The 25,091-nt window shown below is 45.8% G+C and overlaps 1 protein-coding gene across 1 annotated transcript in view; it reads left to right on the forward strand.

Moving 5' to 3' along the window:
• Positions 1-7,413: 7,413 nt before the first annotated feature.
• TONSL (tonsoku like, DNA repair protein) overlaps positions 7,414-25,091 on the forward strand; it is a 612,770-nt gene continuing 595,092 nt past the window's right edge. The window contains exon 1 of the mRNA XM_069621801.1: positions 7,414-7,569. Within this exon, the coding sequence (XP_069477902.1) occupies positions 7,542-7,569 (28 nt within the window). The 5' untranslated portion in view covers positions 7,414-7,541. The remainder of the gene's footprint in view (positions 7,570-25,091) is intronic.

Consider the following 25,091-nt stretch of genomic DNA (forward strand, 5'->3'; position numbering starts at 1 on the left):
CATGCCTCCACACACGGGCCCTCCTTTGACTTCCATGTCATTGCTATCCGTCTCTTGGCCAGTATACTTATCAAATCTTTCATCTTTGCCAAATGTGAATCATGCTTACCCCCTCTCGAGAAGAGGCCTAGTAGGTACTTTTCGGGATGTTCCGCCTGGATTCGAAGTCCACTTCCCGCTATCTTGAGTCTGATCCCGTCCCAGAACTCCTGTATCACTGGGCAGGACCAGAACATATGTACCATGTCCGCTTCATCCAACGAGCAGCGGGGGCACCCGCTCTGAGCCCCCTTATGGACTTTATTCATCTTCTTGGGTGTGAGATACGCTCTATGCGTTACGTATAGTTGCGCCTGCCTAAACCTTGCATTTCTGGATACCTCTTTTGGTTATCTTAAGGCCCCAGTCCATTCTTGATCGCTGAGGGGCCTCCCCAACTCCTCCTCCCAACGCTGCCTCGTGTGTTGTTCCTGTGGGTCCTTGGCCTTCAATAGATGTTCGTACAACCTAGAGGTCGTGTGCGTTCCCTCTGCAATGTCATACCATACATCCAATGCTGTTTCCTCGTCCTGGTCTTCCCAATCTGGCCATCTTCCGGTGATGTTTCTCAGCCTGCCGGTATATAGGATGAATTGACCCATATGTACTTCGTATTCATCTACCATTTCGTGGAAGTCCGCCCACCTTCCCTCCCTCCTCAGGTCTCCAATTTGTGCTACCCCTTTAGCTTCCCAGTGTGCTTGGTATGTTGCTAATTTATTTGTGTTCCCCCCCAGGAGACCCGCTAGTGGGATTTGCGTTGACTGCGGATCCTTTACCCCTTGGAGTTTCCACACTCTTTTCCATAAGTCCACTGCGATGTTAAGCATGTTCGGCAGGGTTCTGAGCCGGGGTCTATCGAGCCATAGTATTTCCCTTAGGTAATACTGTTTCAATGCAGGTTGGAAAATGCGAGTGTCTATTGTTTCGTCTTCTCCCAGCCATTTTACTGCAAATTGCAGCTGCCCCGCTAAATAGTACTTCTCAAAGTCCGGTAGTCTGATACCCCCTTCCTCATAGTCCTTCTGCAGGGTCCTTATTGCGATCCTATTTCTCCCTCCCCCCATAGGAATGAATGCGTTATTGTATTTAGTTTGGGGAAAAAGGCCCTGGGTATGTTGTATGGGATGTTCGTGAGGAAGTATAGTAGGCGGGGCAGCACCACCATTTTCAGGAGGGCTGCTCTTCCCATCATTCCCAGTGGTAGTGTCCCCCCGAAGGTCATTGACCGCTGCGTTCTATCTAGAGCGACAAGCGTGTTGGATGCGTGGGTATCAACAGTATTATGATGTATCCGTATACCCATATATTTAAAGGTGCGGGCGCCCACGTCAGACCCAGGTCCGGCAAACAATGGGAGGGGACGTGTTTCAGTCCTGCCAGGGGGAGAGGAGGGACTTCTCTTTATTAATCGCTATGCCCGAAAGCCTAGTGTACGCCCCGATCACCTCTAGGAGGCAGGGTAGGTTAGTGGTTGGCTCGCGTACGAATAGGAGCATATCGTCCGCGTATAGCGAGATTTGGTGGAGCACCCCATCTATGTCCGGTCCGGTATCTCTATATTCTGCTCTAAGGAATACCGCAAATGGCTCTAGAGCCAGGATATATAACATTGGTGATAGCGGGTACCCCTGCTTGGTTCCCCTGTGTATCTTCCACTCCTCGGAAATGAATCGCCCCGTTTTCACCCTTGCTCTGGGTTCCCTGTATAGTAACCTGATCCACCGGAGGTACCCCTCCCCGATACCAAAGTGGGCGAGTACACCCATCAGCCATTCCCAACGCACAGAATCGAAAGCTTTGACAGCGTCCAAAGACACTATTACACTCTCGTCTGGCAGTCGATTTGTCTCATCTATCACATGGTGAAGTCTGCGGAGGTTCCAGGACGTGTTCCTTCCCAGAACATAGCCCGTTTGGTCTGGGTGGATCAGCGTGGATATTACCTGTTTTAAGCAGTTGGCTAGGACTGCCGTTAATATTTTGGCATCCTGATTAATAAGGGATATTGCCCTATAGGAGGGGCATTTCCTGGGGGGCTTCCCTGGTTTGAGAATCGGGACAATTATCGATTCCGACAGGCTTGTCGGGAGACGCATGGTCTCGTATGCGTCTTGGAATCTCTCAAGCAATTTTGGGGCAATGGCGCTCTTGTACGTCTTGTAGAATTCCCCCGAAAGCCCATCCGGGCCCGGGGTTTTTCCGGTGGGAAGCTCTGCGATCACCATCTCTATTTCTTCCACCGTGAGGGGTGCATCCAGCAGCTGGGCCTGTTCCTCCTCCAGCCGCAGCAACCCTATTTCTATCAGTGCATCTGTTATGTCCTCCGGGTCTATTTCCGGATTCGGGGCGTACAATTGCTCATAAAAACACGCAAACATTGCGTTAATGTGCCCTTGGTCCCTGATCTCTGCCCCGGTGTGATCTTCTAACACCGTTATGGGATCTTTTTTATTCTCTTGTCTGGTAAGCCAGGCCAGGAGCCTGCTAGGTTTATCCCCTTCCGCGTGTAACCGCTGTAGGTACCTCCCATAGTTTAGCCTCCCTAGTTTTTCCCAGAGTAACATACATTTAGTCTGCAGCTCTATCAGCTCTCCAGGTTCCTCCCCCTCTAGTCCCGCTCGTTGTTCTCTCAATTCAATCACCCTCTCGAGTTCATTCAATTCCCTCATGGTCGCCCCCGTCAATCCTCCTGTTTTGCCTATTGCCGCTCCCCTTATTACCACCTTGAATGCGTCCCATAATACGGCACCACTCTCAACACTGCCCTCGTTTTGCTCAAAATAATCATTGATCACCTCGCGGAGATGTTCCTCAAACTCACCCTCCCTCAGGGCCTCTGCTCGAAGTCGCCACGCTGGGATAGGGGCTTTCCTATTGGTGTGTGCCCATGTCGCCACTACTGGGGCATGATCAGAGAGTGTGCATTCTTTAATGGTGATTCCCGTGATATCTTGTAGTGATTCCCTGCCCGCGAATATGTAGTCTATACGTGTAAATGTTCCATGTGGTGCGCTGTAGTGTGTATAACCCCTCCCTTCCCCGTGTACTTGCCTCCGTACGTCTTCTAGCTGTAGCTGGTCCAGGATCCCACACAGTTCTTTGGCTGGAGACGCCGGCTTCTTGTATTTATTATCAGATCTGTCGAGGAGGGGATTCAAGGTGCAGTTGAAGTCGCCGGCCCAGATGAACGTCACCTCCCCATATTGCGCTAACTTGGGCGCTAGCTTCCTGAAGAAGTCTGTTGTATCAGTATTTGGTGCGTAGGTGTTGACCAGGCATACCTCCTTGTTTTCTAGCATGCCGTGCACCAATACCAGCCGTCCCTCTGAGTCGGTCTCCTGCTTGAGTAGCTGGAATGGGATCCCCGGGGAAATCCATATTAGTACACCTCGTGCGTAACTTGAATATGTGGCGCTGTAAATCTGTCCTCCCCATTTCTTGTCTACCTTGGCCTGCCTGTCTCTTGTGAGGTGTGTCTCCTGCAACATCGCTATCTTGATTTTCATCCGGTTTAGCCAGGCATAAACCCTAAGTCTCTTGACATACGCATTGAGTCCTCTCACATTCCAGGTGGCTATCGTCAGTTCATCCAGTTCCATGATCCCCTTTGTTTGCTTGGCTTCCGTGTCCCACTGCCATGTCCTTGCACCTTGCGCTTTATTCCTCTCGTGCCCATCTCCCTCGGTGTCCTGGTCGCGGATCTATGCCTCTCGATGCAGCGGCTGCTGCTGCCACATGGGTCCTGTCCCATGTTGCTCCGGTCGCTCATTGTCTGTATTATTTCAGTGTTCTCTACAATAGTCCTTCCGTAGTTTGTGCCTTGTACTGCCCATTCACTCCATTCAACGTCCATAACTTCAACAAAAACTGAAAAACTAACGCCCAGCCACCCTCCCCCTGCTCGGGATCCGCCGCTTCTCTCGCCATGCTCCTGTAATGGGCGCAGACTCGCCGCAGCGTGATGCCTTAAAACTGACATCCAAACTGATAGTTCATTCTTCTCGGGGGCGCCGCTTCTCTCAGCGAATTCAGCTAAAGTGGGGCCGATTGCTCCTCCATGCTTACTGCTAGCTCCATTTAACTTACGTAATGCTTATTTTCTTGTTCCAGGTTGCCTTTGTTACTTCTCATCGGGGTCTATTTCCAGGATTATTAGCGTTTCTCTGCCTCAACTGGGGGAAGACTTGTGAGTCCATCCAGCTGTGGGCTTCTTCAGTGGAGTCGAAAAAACATGTTTTGCCTTGGTGTATCACCTTAAGTTTAGCGGGGAACAGGAGCATGTCTCTCACCCCTGCGGTCCTGAGGCGTTCTTTTGTTGGGCCGAACTGTGCTCCTTGCCTCTGTACCATGGCCGTATAGTCCGGATACATTGTGATCTTGGAAGAGTTCCTGATGATCCCCCCCCTCCTTGAGAACGCTAGTATTTTCTCCCTGTCTTTGTAGTTCATGATCCTAGCAATCATCGCTCTCGGGGGGGGCACTCGGTTGGGGTCTTCCAGTCAGGGCTCTGTGTGCCCTTTCTACCACAAAGCCCTGGGATAGTGCACCTACTCCGACCTCCTGGAGGATCATGTTCTCGACATATTCAGTGGGGTCTTTGCCCTCCTCACCTTCCGGAATTCCAATTATGCGGATGTTGTTCCTCCGCGCTCTCCCCTCTGCGTCTTCTGCTCTCCTTTCTAGAACCTTAATTCTCTGTAGTACCTCCGACATCAGTGTCTGCTTTACCGCAACCCCCGCCATATTTTGCTGCACCTGCTGTTCCGTCAACGTCACTCTCTCTGTTAGGTTCCGTGCATCCTGGCGGAGAAGGCCCATATCTACCATTACTGTATCCAGTTTATTTTCTAGAGATGCTTTCAGGGCCCCGATTGCTGTGTCCACTATGTTTTCGAGCGATTCTTTCATGGAGGCGATTGCTTCCACTATCGTGCCTTCGTTGGCGGGTTCCACTGGGCGTGACGTGTCATCCGCGGCTGCTGCTTTGTCCGCCGATGGCGACAGTTTATGTCCGGACGCCGTCGTAAAAGTCTCTATGCTTACTTGCTTGGTTTTCCCCTCCGCTTTCTTGTTCGGCATCGCGGGGGAGCCGCCCTCTGCCTGCGTCACCGGTAGCGGTCTTGGCTGCGCTCCACGTGCCGTAGCCCCTGCTTTTCCGCCGCCCTGCTCCTGGTGTTTTATGGGTCTCTCCTTATATTGGGTTTATTGCACTCTTCCGGCGGGTGTATTCGTTAGGCCCTCGCGGGTGTCGCTTCGGGTTCGGGCCTTCCCGTGCCTGCTGCGTATGTTGCCTCACCGTCCCACTTCCACCGGCCGCGCCGATCTCAGTCGCGGGGTTGACTCAGGCTCGGGTCTACCCCGCACTTTTTGTTATGCGCGTGATGTGTCCCTCTCCTGTGGATTCACTGGTTCATTCTGTATTACGCGGCCGGGGTCCTCCCACAACTCGCGTGTCCGCCATTTTGATTTCGCTGGGCGATTCCCCTCCGGCGGTCTATCTCCTTTTCCACCGCCTGGTTTCCTCCGGGGGCTTCGCCGGGTGTGCAGCAGGTGTTCCTGTCTCTGCGGGGAGACTTTGGCGGTCTTCTGGAACCAATTTATGCTAGTTTTTATCGGATTTTGTCAGGATCGCTCCGGAGCTCCTCGGCAGCGCGTCTCACTACATCGGCCGCTAAGCCACGCCCCCCTTCATGGTTACAATTTGAATGAGAGCAGCGAGACAGGGAGCATATTGAGTTGTTACTAGTGACTAGTAAACTAAAATGTACATGTGGGGTGGTCTTCCTGAAGGCTCCTAGCTATCAGAGCTTGGTTGGTTGGTGTTTGAATACTTAGTGTGGGGGGTTGAATTCTTGAGTTGCCCTACTGTTCAGACTCTGCCCTTGCAGCACTTTGCCATGACGTTATTAGCTGTTTGTAATGCTGGGTAAGAAGGCTTTTTTTCTATGTAACCCCCTTTTTACCCAACTTACCTAATAGGCCGATAGGTGAATATCGGTCTCTATGGAGCCATGCAGCCACTGACCTCCAATTAACTTGGATGAGTCAGGTATAAAGTGAATACAAAAACGTAAAGCATCACAAATAGATCAACAGTGGGTAGAGGGCACAGACTGATTACATTCAGCAGACCCATAAAAAATACACTGCTTGTAATACTGTCCTGTCAACTGTCTAGGTCCGTTGTGACTATCAAACTTGGAGACTGTAGGGAAACTGGGTGTGCTATTGGTGATAGAAGAGAAGAGCCAGGTAAAGGAGTGTCGATATAAAACACTGTGAATAAGCTGTTGGCCAGTACTGATATATGTACCAGTCTATACATGCAATAGCAAAGTCAATATGTGTCTGCCAACTGTATACGGGCGTGGCAGTAGTCTGTTGAATAAAATACTGCCTGCGAGTCTAATCGCAATTGGTGCTGCACATGTCTAAAGAGGTGACATTAATCTGATTTAAAGAATCGAATATGGATGCAGTAGCACTCTTTGCAAGCAGAATGGTCTTTGAGTGCAAAGCAATAAGGCAGTGCATGATTATAGCCAATGTGTGAGTGCAATAACAGACTAAGAAGGTAAAACCGTCCATGGTTATAGTATCAAAACGATTATGAGTACAGTAACAGTCTCTGGAAGCGAAACAGTCTCAAAGCAGAGCAGTGTAGTCATTGGGAAAGCACCACTGCCAGTATAGTGCACATGGGCGTACAATGCCAATGTCTGGCAAAGGATGCTGTTATGACTTTTGATGACCACGCCGGCCAACTCTCTCGTCCAAATTCAACTTGACTATTTTGCAAGTCAAAGACGAAACAAGCCCCCTCAGCACAATCTCCATTATCCAATGTTGGATGACAAAACGTGGCATCAGAGAACACATCTTCACCAACGATTAGTCGATATTTGTTCCATTTTCTCAGCACCCTGCACCTTTCATTGTATGTCTTCCCCAAACAACACTGGTTTGCGCACTTTCAACTCCCCATCCCCCCCACACAAACATGTTTACTTCCTTGCTTGTATTGTCAATTTGTCAATGCCCGGTAGTCTTTATTCTGCTTCCCGCGTATTCATTTGTTTTCCTAACAATGTATTCATAGCAACTGCTGCTAAGCGTTTGCTGCCTTCTCATTCGTCTAAGATTTTGGCCAATCAGATTTCAAACATGTCTATTTGCGCCTTTCACCAATCATAACTGCATTGATAACAAGCTGCCGTAATTGGAGAGTGTGCCTAGGGCTTTACCAATAAAAACTTCGTCTGCTCCTGCCCAATCCAATCTGTGCTACACTCCGACTGGCAAAAGATATGTTGAGAAACTGAAGTTGTACCCAATAGGAGAGCTTGAAGAAACCCAAATGGCGTTTGCCGACCAACGAGGAGTCAGAATGGGCGGGGTTTGTACAAACTGACCGCGGCACAGCTGCTGTTTGTGGAAGTGTTACAAGAGAACTTGGAAATACTCTCTCGATCTGAGGTGGCACCGTGTCCGAGGCCAGGATGAGCGGACTGGCCAAGGATATCCGCCGTAAGTACCAACATCGACCAATACCGAGCGTCACATAATTTACTGTTGGCCAGTGTAACTCCAATCAGCCAATGCGCATGCGCAGCAGGGAGGATATTTGGCGGCCGAAGTTGCACACAGTCCGCTGCGCATGCGCGATCGAGGGAGTCGAAGGATGTGTGGATCCCAGTGTAAACATTTAGCGGGAGATATGAGGGGACAACATTGCAAACCATGTACTAAGAGGGTCAATTGAGGAAATTAAAAATGAAATACGTTTGAAAAACACGAAGCTACCGAGAAGGAAAAACGAAAAGGGATTTTTTTGCGCTTTCTTTTACTCCTAACGTATCTCTTATCCCGAAGTGCAAATACGAGTTGTGGGGCTTAGTTTACAAAGCGTTTTCCAATTGGATTGTGCCATTGTAAAACCCTTTTGTAAAGCAGGCCCTTGGTGTTTAGTTTCTGGTTTCACAAATAATATCGGCTAAGCATTGTATGGAAAAATGGGGGAGTAGCGAGGTTTAGGAGTGGTGATCAATGCAGGGCTGAGGGTCGGAGTCACATCCCGAAGCTCTAGCTGGGTACAGGCAGTGGTCGAAGTGCATGAAAAGTGAAAAGAAGTAGTGGAACTATGTTCCCTGCTGGCCTGCAACCACTCCCCACAACCTCATCGCAACACACAATCAAAACCCTCAAACACTTGCACCTGCTGTCTAATGGACCGTTGAGTGCAGTGCACTGAAAGTGCAAGCTGCAACTTCTTCCTACACTTTTATTTTAAAACGAAACCATTCCGGAACGATTTCTTTTTAAAATAAAAGTATAGGAGCTATAAAACGTATTTAAAAAAAGTCAGGAGCACCGCTCTGATCGCTCCCGCTCACTTCGACCACTGGGTACAGGTACCAAGTCCTGGTGATTTGCATAAAAGCAAAGAGCATTTGGGGAAGATCAGAATGACCGCACCTTTTTATATGTGCAACATGCCCTGTGAAAGTGAAGGGTACCAGGAGTTATGTTATGTTAAAGGTACTTATTTAGCGCACCATCACCAACGGAATTAGTCCCGCTCGGGCGGATCTGTGAACGAGAAGGTGGGATGGGTTACTAAGGTGAGGAGGGAGTGGGATAGTGAGAGGAGTGGTGTACTGTTGGCAGCTTCAACTCGGTAGACACCGGGTGCTGAGCTTTGGTGCGGGTATTGGATCGGTGTCAGTCCGCATGTGCTGTTGGTGCGGCTTATGTGTTGTTGCGTGTGGTGAAGTGTGTGCAGCTTGCTGTGCGAGGGATGGTTGTGTGAGTCTTTGAGTGAGATAAGCATGTAGAGAGTTTGAGCTTATATTCGTTAATGGGTTATATGAGATTTAACATGCTAACATTCACAGTTCTGTCGAAGTGTAGTACTTGCTGATCTACATAGTTCCGTCTAAGTGTGGCACTCGCTAACCTTCACAATAATTATCCAGATATGGCACAGGCTAATGTTCTCAATTCTAAGTGTGGCACATGCTAACATTCAAGTTCCATATAGATGAATGGTAGATTACTGCGCACGACATTTTGTCGAAGGAGATTTCATCGCGTTTTTCGCAACGCATTTTGCCGCATATGTGGTGGGTAGGTTTGGGAAAACATTCAGGTGGGGAGTTTAAGGGGAGGGTGCGGCTGCCGCCCCCAACCGCGTATATACATGCTGCAAAATGCACCTGACAATAAAAAATCTCCCACGACCAAATCAACCCAAACCATTCAGGCCATGAAGTAATGGACACTTGGTTCGTTATTTTAATTTGTCAATCTACTCTCTATTCTATGCCTGTGAACTATGAGACATATATACCTATTTGGATAATACGTGGTTGTATGTGTGATGCTTGTTTGTTTGTATAGCGCTCGCAAGTGATTCATTCTCTGCTCACTTGCAACATGGGCTCAGAAGCTCACTTTGCAGCAGATCTTGGAGACTGGCAGCCAGCTCGAGGGATGTGGGCATCAAACGTCCACGAGTCGGCGCTCTCGCAAGTCAAGCTGTCTCGTTCCGGCCCAGTTCCTCTTCTGGTTACTGTCATAAGTGAGTTTGCATCTGTCTGGACAGACTCACCCCCTCGACCCCCTTGCCACTGTAGCACTCTCTCCCGAAACTTTCCCAGGCATTCTCTTCTTCCAGATATTATTCTCTGTCATTGCATGGGGTTTCTGATTGATATTGGTTCCAAGTTTTCATGTCTTTGATTGTGATGTAATTTCCTTCAACGTGGATTTGACGGCTGAAACCTGTGGACAGTCTCTTTTTTTCTTGGTGGCCAATTTCAGCTGCACAAAGTAATCCGGTTCTACAGGCTGGGAGGTCAGACTGCCAGGGCCGGACTAAGGCTATGCGGGGACCCGGGCAGCAAATGATTTGCATGGTCTCTTTGTTTGCATATTTAGTGACATCGCAGAAATAACTGCACAGAATGAGTCTTGGAACTCAAGCAGATCATGGGAAGTTAAAGTTGCTAGGAATACGCGAAGCAACGAACTGTGATTTACAATATATGAATGGTCACTGTTATTATTCTGTATGGGACACATTCACGGGTGATGCTTTTTTGGAGTACCAAACCTGTGAGCTGAATCATTTCTAGAGGCATCTAATTTTGGCAGATAAGGCACAGAGAGATGCTATAATTACCCCGAGAGCACACACTGGTTAACTGTGGGGATTTGAGACCAGTCTGCAACTCTGGTTCTTGAACACATCTGTCCAATTGGTAGAAATCTTGTTTTCACTATTGCTTTTATTTTTTGCATATATTTGGCCATATCACCCAAGCTACCAATATGCTTTTAATTCAGAAGCTAGAGATGAGGATCATTTTGACTGTCAAAAGAAATGAATTTCAAAGCAATGTGTTTTAAACATAAGGTCATCTACATACACAAAGAATGTCTCTTGTAGTTTCCAAAAATGCCAGGGCATGGATTGGGTCGCGGGCAGGCAAGGACAAATGCCTCTCCCCCAGGATTGTCTGATAGGGCAATTAAAGAAGAGCTTATTTACTGGGAAGGTCTTGAGGCAATGAGGGTAAGTCATTTGCAGGCCTTCAAATGTCAACAAAGTCAGCCCAGGGCTGGGAGCAGGATAAAACAACCTCTCCAGGCCAGCAACTTCTCATCCTTCAACACTGGACCAGGCAAATCGTTAGGACCCGCTTGGCCACTCCTCGTGTCCCCTCGTCTCTATGTTAAACTTTCTAAAGTACTCTATTTTATAGTATATGACTTGAAAAGTTCAAATATTATAATAAGCTTCTCTGACAAATGTATACATTCCTGCAGAAGTGCACTAAGGAAAAAGAGTATGATTGGAGCATTACTATCCACCGTCTTCATGAAGACTACAAATACCTGCATGGGGCTACAAAATGTGTGTTTCAAGACTTAAAGCCCCACAACAAAATATAATGTGTGAAAATGCAACCTGGTTGTTTTCCGCTGTTTGACAAATGCATGCCCCGAATATGAAAGTCAAAGTTATATTGAACAAAAAAAGAAACACTTTGGTGTAAAATGGATGTAAGGGAGAAAATGTAAAACGTTGTGCTTTTAATATTGAATATTTATGAAAAAAGACCCCCTTGTGTAGTTACTCAAAAGAACCATCGATTTCGAATGACTTCCTGTTTTAAATGCTTTGCTATAACGCAGTTCAGTACGGACGTATTTGCAGGCCTCTGTCTCCTTCTGTGCAGTGTCTGCTGGGCTGGTGTCGAGGTCGGGTTGTCTCCAGGTTCTCTGTGCGTTGGAAGGTTGCAGCATGGTAACGCCGCATCAGGAAGAAACCGGAGCATCACGCCTGCGAGGATTGCTGCCCATCTAAAATACAGTCCGTTATGCCTGGGATGAATGTAGCAGTTCCTGTCTGTGTGGGCCCCATTGAGCGCAGAGCACTGGCAAAAGACTGCCCATGCCCAGGGCCGGCACTGCTCACAGCGTGATGCATGTCATACTGTATTTTTCTTGCTTTATAATTCTTCACCATGTTCAGTGTTCCTATAGGGTCTGTGATGAATCACTGGAATACCGCCCCCACCCACCCCCCAAGCGGGAGCCTTTCCCTGTGAGGCTAGGGAGGTGAGCCTGCTTCGCAACACCCTCCCTGGGGGTAGATGCAAGCAGGATCTCACCGGGAGTGACTATCCTTTTGGGGAGAAGGACTCCTGGTCTGATGAGCTATTCCCTAGGAAACACATCACCAACATACCTCTATCGACATCCAGTGAAGAAAGTTAGGAAGAAAATATCAAAATCTGTTATTGCTATCAAGATACACTGATTATTCCTCTAAGGGAAAAACTACCTGATACTAAGAGGAGGGAAATTACCTGTGGAGGAATACAGATCTGGAAGCAGGAGAGAAAGGACTAACGTTATGCTGGGGAAGGCCCAAGGAAGCGTAATAAAGGAAGTAGGCGGATAATGGGAGAACAGTGTGAGAACCCGCATGTTACGAACTTGTTTTGAAGAGTATCCTGTAGGAGCCCTGCAGGCGCAGTGTTCTGTGCGAAGGCGAAATACACCTGAGGTTTCCGACGCGTAGTGCTGGAGAAGAGAAGGGACAAGAGAAGACGAAGGGAAGGCGAGGCTTCCTAGCCCAGAACAAGAGCCAAGTGCTGGCGTGACTGAAGTTGAGCAGAGTTGGGCCATGTCAGTGAACAGCGGAAAATGGAAGACCCCGGAGGAGGACTGGAGCGACTCATTACTGCCACACTCCTATTCGTCCCAGTCCAGATGAGATATTGAGACTGAATGATGAGAAGTAGAAATGTTACTGGCACGTTTATGCTCGCCCAAGTTGTGTGAAGAAAATAATGTGGAATGAGTTGGGAGTACTAGAAAGTTGGACCTACTGCACCTGATTAGTACTCTTGTGTACCCTGCTGCATGTGTGAGCCTCTTAGGACAGTGCACCCAATGTCCTGGACTGAGGAAGGATGCTAAGGACACAGTGCGCTAGGTACTATAAAATGGATGAGAGTAGAATCTCTCTATTAATGAGTTGCAATCTTGTTTCTTTGAGTAGTGTAACAAGTGTTTTTATTCACGTAGCCGACATGTGTTTCGACCCTCAGTCATTTTCAAGGCTAAGCATTGACATTCATAACATTTGATAATTCAGTGAATCACCTGTGTGTTTGTTGTTCCCAATTGTGATTATTTTTTATTATTTTTTTTAAAAAACACGTTTACATGAGGTATTGCATGTTGAGTGATTGGCAATTACAAGCAATGCATATACGAGGATCATGAGTAACCATTAAGTAAGTTAAATTGATTGTCATTACACATAATGGTAAAAGTGACAGTGCTATATCCGACAAATTTAGGTCATGTCGGATGCAGCATTCACAGAGCGGGATTACCTTGTGGATTTTCCACTGAACCAGTATATGGGGTCCTCCCTTGAACACACACCAGGACTTAGACCAGTCCTACCAATTCCATATCGGTAAGCGGTAAGACTGATTTTCCATGTCTCACATTGACCATACGTGTGCCCCCACAAACGGGGGCTGGATTTACATGTTTTAATCTGCCCTCCTTTTTTGTTGTCCCGACATGACCTAAATGCGCCAGGTATTGTTGAAGGTCTGCCTATCTGCCACCAATCAGGATTGTGTAGTCTTATAATCCGTCTGTTTTACGCTGAGATTTCTGAGGCCATGGCCCTCTATGCTAGCAGTGGATAGGGTAATGATATATGATATGGCATTTATAACGTGCCTATACATAATGCTAGCCCGTATGGCTGTCCTTTTGTGGTGTATTCCTTTGCCCATCTTGGGGTATAGTAGTTTGCAGTACAAAGCTTCAATTCATATTTGCTCAGACGGCTACTTGCGCCTCTTTGACTTTTGCTGCTGTGTGTTCCTCTTTGGGGTGTTCAGCAACCTGGAGAGACAGCCTAGCTCTTTGTTCATCCTGGTATGTGGTTGATCCTAATGAGAATGCTACCCGTTTAGCAAACAGCAGGTCGATGATTTGCTTCCCTGTGTACTAGTGATGCAGAAAAGAGACTTGTTGATGAATAATTGAATTTCCGTCCACGAATATATGTTCGGAAATGTGTGCTTGCCTATGTGCATGCTTCTTTCTCAATAACCGAGTAAACACCAGCCATGTTTTTGCATGTGCTTTGCTACTGGCACAAATACGATTTTGAGGTCGGAATATTTAACCTTTGAGAGTAAATGTGATTTCAAGAGAGTAAAAAGTATGTGAAATCCAGCCGACGCGTCCAAAAAAGGTAAAACTGTCTGGAAATCATTATCCCGCAGCAGCAGTCCACACCATGACAGTCATGCATGTTCCCTCGCAATTAACAGATACAGCACTGTGTACAGTCGAACAAACACCCTCGCACAAATTGAACAGATGAGCACTTACACTCTGAGCTTCCTCTGCATGCAAAGAAAAGGTACAACAACAGCAGTACGAGCTGTTTAACGCCATCCCACAGAACAGTTCCACCTGAATCAGAGCTGTTCAGGCTCCCCTCCCACAAACCGAAAAGGCAAATCGGAGCAACATCAATTCAAGTTGTCATGTAGAACAGGTGGAGTTGTTCAGTGCAAGGTAAAGCAAGGGTAGAATATACCCACACAAACAGATAAGGAATGTGCCCCCGCATTGTTGCTCACCTTACATAGAACAAGTGCAACAGAGGCTTCAGGACTGCACACTACCCATCTACTATAGAAACGGTGTGTCATTTACCTCACTAGAACATGGGGCAGAAACATCCTTGGTCGTAATAGTACAAGATTACCACAGGTAAGTCATCGGCCACAGCAGCAGGAATTCCACTCGCATAGAGAAGAAACTGCATGGGATGGAGCAGCTCAAGCACCCCCACACTGAACAGTTAAATTCAGAGACTCAGAAATGAAAGCTACACTCGCTTAGAACAGGAAAAGCATAGGCCACAGCAGTTTGAATTCCCATCACAAAGAACTTCCCCAGCAGGGGCTAAGTGGTCCAAGCTCCTCTCACACAGCATAGGAATGGCATACCACAGTGCAAGCCACCCACATAGAACGGGAACAGTTAATTGTCTCTGCAGTGCAAGCTCCTCACAGCTAGAACTAACATAACATTGATGGCGACTGGTTCAAAAAGCGAACTGCTTTCGTAATCAGAAAAACTCCACATAGTAGGAATTTGGTAAACTGTAAATCCAAGGAATTCGACCGTAGAACAAAGGATTTGTGTACCATTTCCCAGCCACTGTATAGCTGACATACTTCCTTAAGCATGTTGCAGAAGGGGATGTCAATATCGCAGGATAATGTGTCACACAATACCATTTTTCCGCTACACATTTCTGCACGTGATCTCTTCTGTACATATTTGAATTTTTAAGACCCACACCTGGGCAATTACACAATAAAGCAAACGTGACTTGTAACATGTGTTTTGAGGTTTAATAGCATAATTGTCTGTTGTGGATAACAGTCCTCATTTAGTGGAACTAATACTATTAATGGTATGCCAGTCTTGTGATACAATAGCGCAGAGCGGCAAATGCTCAATGCTAAAATCTAGATCTAATCTTATGGTCAAATGTTGGCTGGCCCGAGTTAGCTGTCCATCTTCAGAGGTCAGTAAACTATCGACTGTGGTAATAATAATCACAGTGCTTAGAAGTTGCAGTAATCCTGCAAGTGCTGCTTCAACATTTAAGTAGCTCTGTGGAATGTCACTACAGGGACATGCTGTGCTGAGTTTTTACTTAATTTAACCGTGCAGTAATTTGATTGCTAACGGCGCTAGCGCTGGTTGGAGAGTTGCTTTTTGAACGTTTAAGTGCTGTCTTAAAAGAGTGATTGTCATTTCACCAATCACTTGCTGTTGAATTGGGGCCATGCTGCTGCTGACAATTTATACCACGTTGACTCTGGGTTAAGGTTTAATGGACGTTTAAACTAGACATTGCATACTCACCTGTGCACCAGATAAGGTTTTGATGTGGAGTATTAACACACAGTTTTGATAATTAGACTGTACATTAAATTGTAAGATTTGCCACAGCAAGGGTGTAACCAAAACATTTGTGTAGCAAAAATATCTCCCTTTTTAAAAACGTTCTTATATTTGTGGAAAACGTTCTTCTACACAGAGATGCAAATTCATGGTAAGTGCACACCACTCAGGAACTCCCAATTGTAACTACGTTTTCCATCTTATTACTGCTATGGTCCTAAAATGCTAGGAAATAAATCTTCATGCATAATGCTCCTCTCAATGAGCATAAACGGACACAAAACGCAGCAGAAGTTGACCAGAAAGAAACAATTTATCATCTCTTTGTGCGTTGTTTGACCTGCTCAGTGCACACAGCTCAGAGAAAAATTCTTCATGCCCTGCAGTTTCTTCCTTGCAGATGAGAATTAAAAGATGTGTTCTGGTTTCTGTCAAGTCACCTGCCCTTTGCTCTCAGCTGGCACATATATGGTACGCATAGAAAGATAAAGGGTGTCGTATTTAGAAGATTTGAATGTGTAAAATGGCTTGCTATGACACTTCTCTGACTGAAGGTCTGGGCACGGCTGCGCGGCCGTTTGTGATCTCTTCGACTGTGGTTAACATTGCAAGTGCTGGTTCAGAAGCTTGCAAGTATTGAGTTTTATGTCTTCTTTAATATTTGCTCATGAGTGTGACCCACATATTCGTTATGTTTAAGAAGGTCCCAAATGTAGAATGATGGCAGCTGTACAAGACATATCATAGGCTGATCTAGCGCTCACTCTCAAGAACATGGGAATGACCATGTATCTTTATATTTGACATATGTCTGTGACTTAAAGGGTTGCATGCTTCAATCACCGAGCACGTAATGCACACTGAGATTGGTGCTAGTTGAATTTTTTTTTGCTACACTTTGCTAAGATTAACATGTTTTTAGCCTGTGTTTAGCTACTCTGGGTAAAGCCTGATTAGTTTGACACTAACAGCTACCAGGAAATAATTTTGACTCCCGAGTCCAGCCAGTGTCCTACTAACCCATGGCAATGTCTATTAAGAAGTATTAGGACACATCTAGAAGAAACCTAAAGCAAAATGAATGGTAATGGACAAAAAGTTTGTTTGCGTCTTGTGTGAATGTTAATTTTTAGCATGGCATGTACTAGTTCCTGGACGCCATCGGTAGCTCACACTCACCAGGTAATGCCTTTACATCCAGGAGCTGGTTTTAGCTCTTGCTCATGAATTCTTGACTTGCAACCCTGCCCTGCGTAGTTTAAATTCACCTGCCAGTAGTTTACTGAATACTATTCCTAGTGTGCAGTTGTTGCTTTTCACTACACTTCCTTAGAGCAGCATGACATCCTGGTAATTATTGGCAATCATTTCTTTTGAGATGGACTGCTGTCGTTGAAATGCAGGTTGCAAATGGGAGACGAAATGGCATGGAATTGTTTTTTATTTATATAGCGCTCCAGACCCAGAGGTAAAAGGGTGCTTCGGGAAACGGTTGCATAGTACATTATATACAATTTGCATTTATACAGTTTACAGGGAAAAAGCACAATTAAAGTATAGACAGTATCGTCAGACATAGGAGAGAGAAGATGGTACATGCTAGTTTTTGTCCAGTAACCATCCAATAACCTGTTTCCTAAAAGACTGGAAGGACTCAATAGATCTGATGTTAAATGGTAGGGTGTTCCAGAGTTGGGAGGCAAGGACCGTGAAGCTGGATCCTCCAGCTCTTTTTAAGGAGAATCTGGGAACTGTTAGGCATAAGGTATTGGAGGATCTAGTGATTCTGGTAGCAGGTTTCATGGTGAATTTGTTGGTGAGATAAGGTGGGGCTAAGTGGTTTAAGGCTTTGTATGTAAGACAGATGATTTTTAGGTCGATTTCTTTAGTTGTAAGGAAAGCCATTTGCATGATTTTCTGGTGGTAGAAATGTGCTCACGCCTGGGGATGTTTAAAGCTGCTCGTAGTGCGTTATTTTGGAGCACCTTTAGTTTATTTATTATGGATTGGTTTGCGCCTAGGTAAAGACTGTTACATTAGTCCAGTTTGGACTGTATGAGAGCCCTGGCCAACGTAAGGCAGCTATTAGAGGACAGGAAGGGTCTACTGGCCCTGATCAGTTTACCAGTGTAGGCCGTGGCTGAGGCGGTCATGTTAATTTGTTTGGAAAGGTTAGTGTTGGCATCAAGATAAAAGCCAAGGGTTTTCACACTTTGAACAATGGGAATAGTGTTACCATCGATGATGAAGCAATTGTAGTTAGGGCTGAGTTTTAGGTTATTAGGTGAGCCGACAAGGAGAAGCTCAGTCTTCTCATCATTCAGGCAGAGGCCTTGTAAGGCCATCCATGCCTGAATGATGGAGAAGATTTAATTAATCCGGATGACGTCAGCATTGTAATTACCTGAGAGGGTAAGGAGTATCTGGGTGTCGTCTGCATAGTTGGTGTATGTGACACCCAGATGGTCCAGTTTGTCAAAGAGTGGTTTTGTAAACACATGGCCCTTGAGGGACACCGCAGGTGATGGGGATAGGGTCTGCTGCTGCTACTGGTGCAAAAACCCTCATGGTTCTATTAGCCAAGAAGGATTGTATCCATATGACAGCAGAAGAGGAGAAATGAGCTGCGGAAGATAGGTGGTTGCATAGGAATTTGTGATCGACCAAGTCGAAGGCCGCTGAAGGGTCTAGAAGGAGTAACATGGCGGTGTTGCCTTTATCTTTGATTTCATCATTCTGACTTTTGAGGTCAACAAGGGCAGTTTCTGTTCCATGTTGAGGTCTGAAGCCAGATTGACGTATTCCTAACAGTTGGTTTGTCTCCAGGTAGTCCTGAATTTGCAGGCAAGCAACTCTGTCAAGGATTTTTAGCAAGAATGGGACCGTGGTGATGGGTCTGTAGTTAGTGGGTATGGCTGGGTCTAATGATTGTTTTTTTTGAGAGTGGGAGAACCCATGATTGTTTCAGGTTGCTACGGACTAAATTGGTAGAAAAAGACAGGTTAATTAATTTAGTGATGAAAGGAGATAGATCTCTGGCTGCGTATTTTATAATCTGGGCTGGGCAGCTGTCCCCTTTGCAGTTGGATGGTTTTAGAGAGGCGAGCATTTTTTGTACTTCCGGTATAGTTACCTTTTTAAATGTGAAGCCTGCACTGGTGTCGGTGGGCGGTAGTAAGCTTGGGCTGACAGCCTTACTGCTGGTAAGTTGTTGCCGTTTATCCTCTATCTTGGTTTGGAGCCCTGTGATTTTGTTGGCAAGGGCGTTCTGGATGCTGGTGCACCAGGGTTTGTCTTTTGTGCTAGTATCTGTGTGAGGATTAGGATTTTCTAATTCCTTTAGTATATTACATAGTTCTTTGGTGCAGGATCCTGCCTGATTTAGCCTAACGTTGTAGGCTTCTTATTTGGTGCAAATGATCTCCTTTTTATCTAAGGAGGATATATTCGTCAGATTGGATTTGTTTTCAGCAGTTGGTTCTGTTTTTAAATAGTATTTCTAGCTTAGCTTTCTTTTTTCTCAGTATTTTGAGTTGTGTACCAGGAGTTAAGATGAGCTCTAGGTTTTCCTTTGCGCAATTTCAGAGGGGCGATGGTATCAATGGCAATGGCCATGGAATCATTGAAGGTGTAGACCAGTAGGTTAAGGTCGGCAGAGGCCGGTAGTGCGTTGAGAGTGGGTAGGACCAGTGGGGTATTAGGGCTTCAGCAGTGATGTTGCGCTTGCTTCTGGTCGGACAGGCTGGTGCCTTAGGGCACGTTTTAGGATCTAAGTTATTGATTTTGATATCTAATGGGAAGAGGTAGTGGTCAGTCCATGCGAGAGGTTGGGGGGCCTTGCAAGTAATATTGCAATTGAGCGCCGCTACTCAGACGTCTATTCTACCTTTCTGATGAGTGGGTTGAGAGCTAAGTTGTGAGAAGCCATGCTCAGCTAGAGCGTTGGCTAAGGAGGAGGCTGGAGAGTCATTGGGTCATTTTACCCAAGGTTGAGATCTCCGAGGATGATAATTTGTGCTGATGGCTTGGAGCTCTCAGCTATTAGCAAGGTAATGTCTTCCTCAAGGGCTCCAGGATGACCTGGGGGTATATGTATATTAGGTGAATAGAGATCGTACTTTTGGGAGAGGTTTGCAACTTGATAGTGAGAAGCTCACATGATTTCAGTAAGGAGGAAGTGGCTGATCTGATGTCTAAGGAAGATTTAAAGATGATAGCTACACCTCCTCCCCAAGCATTGGGTCTATCAGCTCTGAGGATGGAGTATTTGTCAGGAATGGCTAAAGTTAAGTAAGGTCCTGATGCCTCATGTAGCCATGTTTCAGTTATGGCGAGGAAGTCGAGATCGTTAGTTAGGATGATGTCAGCGATTTCTGTAGGATGGGCAGCAAGGGATCTGACATTTAGTAGAGCTCCTTTTAGGGGGAGTGATTTGGGCTTGTTAGATGCTGTGTCCTTATTAGTCTTAGTGTGGGTTTTTTACAAAAAGCTTGCTGGTCGTAAAGGGGAGGCTTGTGCTTAGTCTATTGTTACGGGTTGTAAGGTTAGGATTGACTGTACATGTGATTCCTGGGGGCTTGGTTAAGGGGTGGGTTTAGTACTTGGTTTGGTGTAGTTGGGCTTAATACTAAGATTGGCGCCTCCTGTCAAGCAAGGAGCACTTGGTCTAAGGTGACACATAGTTCTGTCAGAGATAGTGTTGGCTATGGTGTCAACTATGCGGTCACTGTCTTTGGGAGTGTGATTTAGGTGGTAGCTAGTTGGGAAGGGTGGCAAGGTGGGCAGGAAGGGTGTGGGGCAGGGGATGGGGGAATGTCTCAGGCATCCAAGTTTGGCTAGGCCATTATTGAAGGCTATGAAGTTGTTACCGCTGCACAGTACATTATCCTGCATGACACAGAAGCAGAACATGAGTGTGAGCCAGGTGAGCATGGTCTAGCTACAAAGTGATCTAAGTAGTAGGGCTAGGATGGGCAGGTACAACTTTGGCTAAGTGTACACAAATAAGCAGATTCAGCTTAGGCTAGAGGCTCACAGGTAGTCAGGATCAACTTAGGCTAGAGGCTGGAAGTTCGCCTAGGTTAGGCTATCTCAGTAGAGGCTAAGGGTGGCGTGTACAAACGGTGGGTATAATTTCAGTAGAAGAGGGGATAGTCTAATTTAGAAGCGTCACAGTGTAAGCTGACAGTGTAGAATACAGGTGGCTAGATTCACCAGTAGGGCATCACCTAAATTTGGAGAACACAGTCTAGGCTAAAAATACAGGTAGCAAGAAGGATGCAATTCAACAGTATGGCATCCCCTAAATTCGAAAATCACAGTCTAGGCTAGAAATACAGGTAGCAAGGAGGATGCATTCAACAGTGTGGCATCACCTAAGTTAGAACAATCATAAGCTAGCAGAACAAGTAGTATGTGGCTAGTGTCAGCAGTGTGGCATCACCAAATCCGAAAAATTGCAGGCTAACCGTGCCGGTAGCATGTGGCTATATTCAGTGCAATGGTAAAAAAAAGTCTTCCCTCGTCTTTCCTCACGAAATAAAATGTCTGGTATAAAAATGTATTGGAATATCCTGAAGGAAGTTGTGAATGCAGTGAGAGATTTAGCGAGTCTGTGCAGCTTCACCTGATGGAAAGCGCTGTTCATATTTCGTTTTGCAAAGATTGTGGCTTCACTGAGTTTGAGGACTAGGTTTGAATTTCTCATGACCGGGTAGTTATATATGTGACGATTTCCCAGTTCAAGCTGGCAGAACCACCCACCGGCTCAGTTTTCCCTTTTCATCGATTAGAGAGCACAATTAGTCTTAACCATTCAGTGCCATAGACTAGTTTGATGGTGCCATTACACTAATTTCTTCTTGTAAAGTTGGTTGTCCTTTCCTCTAAATGCTCTGCTGTTTTCGTTGAATGTATTAAATGTCATTGGGAGTTTAGGGATTCACTTGTCAGTCCTTAATGCCTTTCTCACAGTGCCTTCGGTAGTGGATCTGGCCTGAATGCATTTGCTTTAGTATTTTTGTCAGATTTGGCACTGTATCGATTCATTGTGTGGTTGTTGTAAGCTGAGGTGTAGCAGGATTCGTAGTGCAGGGAAGAAGAGGCCTGTGTGCCGTGAGGTCAAGCAAGGAGGAACAGGCGTTACTTGGCCTACGCTAGACTGTAGGTCAAGTGGAACACTCTGGAGCAGTGCTGAAAGCTGTGATGACCAGGCACTGCTGAAGTGGTCTTTGTACCTCCTTAGAGGGTGTCTGTCAGTGGACACCCCTAGACTGTGTTGGAACCTGGCTGTGGCCTGTGTTCGAGCTCATGTGATGCCTTGACATATGATCTGTCTTCATAGTGCTGTATTGCATCTTTCATACTATTGGGTAAGGGTGTCCTTGGAGCATAGAGAACTGGATGCAGAAGTAAGGCTCGGTCACAATGGTGGCATGTTTCTGAATATAAACATTTATTAAATAATAAAAGGTTGGAAAAATGCCTCTCTAAGAGGGTTTTTACTACCTCAAAGGAAACTAGTGAAATTGTCAGTAGTCCGAAAATAAAGAGCCTGTCACTTTCGTGTCCAAAAACCTGCTTCTGTCCCTACCACTGATACTCTGAAGCAGGCCTCCAGATAAGGTGCGCACTAGGCCTTTTTACGTATGAAAATCTTGTAAATACGACAGCTTTAATATTTTCCTGTGTACATTTACACACAGGTTTAGAGCAGAGGGCAGTGCAAAGGTCAGGTTATTTGACAGAAACTAGAAGGCATCTTTTAATTTTTATCTACATGGATGTAATTGCAAGCCACCTCTGAAACAGAATGTATTTCTCTGGAGCCTTTCAAAAAAAGAAACTGCACACTGTGATATAAGGAATGGTTTCTTTCCATTCAGCTTCAGAAGCACTGTGCCTTTTTCTTTTCTAGAATTTTAGGATTGTATAATTAAAGGCATGGTCTAGTAAAAACTTTTATTGTCCCTATGGGTCGGCCATGTAAGCCTAAGTGGCTCGATTTTAGAAAACTTTTCTATGGACCTTACCCGAGTTTTCGTCCATTAAATGCACGCGAAAACAGGCACCAGGGACCCGCCATTTTGTGATAATCCTATCACTTGCCGCATCGCCCTGGCTGACCTGCTTTTGCGGCACTAAATCAATTCCCCCGCCCCTGAGCCTGACATTATCAAAACATTCATATTCCTCGCCTCTCTCTGTGACGTTACTGTGCTGCGTAGGCAAACGCGCCCAGTCGTCTTCTACGCGACTTCACACAGAACCCGGAAACCAACACAGACCATCTCACAACACAGCGCGCCACAATTCGGAATATGGAACTGTACTTTAAAATCAAACAGCAACACGGTATATTTGGTAAAGTACATTTATTTGACATTAAATGTTTAGAGAATATTCAGCAATTGCCATATGAACTCCGAAAGCCATTTATTTTCTTTTATCTGTATCCGCAATGGTACACAGGGTGTTGCTTTTCGTTAAAAGAAGCACTTTGGAAGCACGGTGAACCGCAAGGCTGTTCCATCAACTAGGCACTAGTCCATCGTAAAGGTTGATATGTTGCTTCTAGCCACTAGTACAGCGTAAGGGCATGTGGGCCCTTGGCGATCGTCCCATAAAATTGTCAGTGTGCTCCAGTTGTTCACACGAAGCTGCAGGTGTCTCACGAAGAAACAGCCTGCTGGTGTCTCAAACCGATGGCAGTAGCAGAAGGGGCGCAAATACCTGTTATGAAAACAAAAAAATTATAATTAGTCTCGCCAGCCGATCTTCATTAATATTACTCATTTTATTTATTACAGCAGATCAGAAACTATTTGCTTGCAAGGATAGTTCAATGGAGTATGTTCGGCTCTAAAATCAATGCGAAAAGTAACGAAATAAATCGAGGCCAACACACAATGATAAACGACAGTTAGTCTACATGCGTGAGGAATGATATGATATATGATATGGCATTTGTAATGCTCCTATACTCAAGTGTTTCAAGGCGCGACGAGGCAGGTGGGGAACAAGGGCAGACAGACAACGATCCTACTAGGCCAGGTGTCTTTCTGATCGCGCGGGTGGAAGGGGGGAGGGGGGGTAAAAGTGCTGTACATGGTTAATTGAATGCAAATTAAATAATGGGGCCAGCTGGTGGCAAGTGCAAGGTAAATGCCGGGAGAAGGGGCTGAAGGATACAGAGACGGTCCCGTAGTGTAGGTAGGCAGTGCAGGGAAAAGTGGCTGGGCCAAGGACCGAGATCGGTGAGACCAGTGGACTTGCATGCCCATGTGCCCACTACGAACACGTTTTCCTTGCTTTTCCTAGCTCTTCATTCATTCATTTATTCATGCATCCATTCATTAAATCTTCATTCCGGTATAAAAGCGTGTAAAGATTTACTTATATTATATTTGAAATTTCCATTCTGTCTCTTCGTAATGTAGTCTGTAAAACGGACCGTGCTCTTGACAACGATTTTTCGTATACTGAACTAAAAAGAAACTCGGTCTAGTTTCTGAATTTTCTGCCTTATCGTCTCTTACGTTATTGCGCACCCCCTTCAAATGTAGTTCTTTCGGCATGGTCCCTGTCTCAAGGTCAAAAAACAATAGACCCTTATACTTCCAGTGCGACTTGTGGGCCTCATCTGGGCGCGAGCTGGAAATCAAAGCCGCTGTCCTTCGCATTCTTTATTTGCAACATCACGTAGTATAGGCATCTGTGAGAACTTGAAGTTTAGAATCCCTCTATGTAGTGCGCCTCAATGTGCAAATGCGAACTGGCTTCTCTCCCAAATGCTACGGCCCGCTTGGCGCGTTCTAAGTGCCCCAATTTTGTCCCCATTGTCTGCGAGCTTTGCAGCCCAAATTGAGACATTTAATTTTTGGCGGAAAGTATAAAGTACCACAGGAGTTGAGTTAAAAGTGAGATTTATTGTTTGTTTGTTTTATTATTTGCAATACGCAAGCCTCCCCTCCGTTAACCGTGCGCAACAGTGCGCAGCATTTACATTTACATGAGATGAGACATGAGAAAAATATATACATACACATATATGAGGTGAATAGAGAGAATTCAAAGATGACACCCAGCTTGTTCGCCACCCATGATGGTTAAGGAAGGGGTTAGGGTTACAGGTACATTGTACAATAACATTTATTTACAAAAAGACAATCGTATTGCAATTATTTAAACCGGGATTTGTACTTCACAACCAGCTGTGCTTCGGGTGGGCATGGCACAGTCGCAATGTTCGGTGGCAATGGATCACTGCTCTGCACAGAAACGTCCAAAATTCCATATCTGTGCTTCTCTAACACAGCAACAATAAGGCCTTTCACAAAGTCGAACTGCATTTTATCATAGACTGGTTTGATCACCCATTGCTTACTTCGTTTTGAAAACACCTTATTGTAGCGAGGCATCCTTACTTTACCCCTAGTCCTAGATTGTTCACATCCGACATTGCTGTTATGGGCCAAGACCGCTAGTAGAGTGCGATGTTTCATGCCCCGAAAGCT

Source organism: Ambystoma mexicanum, chromosome 5q (assembly GCF_040938575.1).
Source record: "Ambystoma mexicanum isolate Mex_15411 chromosome 5q, UKY_AmexF1_1, whole genome shotgun sequence".
Taxonomy (NCBI): domain Eukaryota; kingdom Metazoa; phylum Chordata; class Amphibia; order Caudata; family Ambystomatidae; genus Ambystoma; species Ambystoma mexicanum.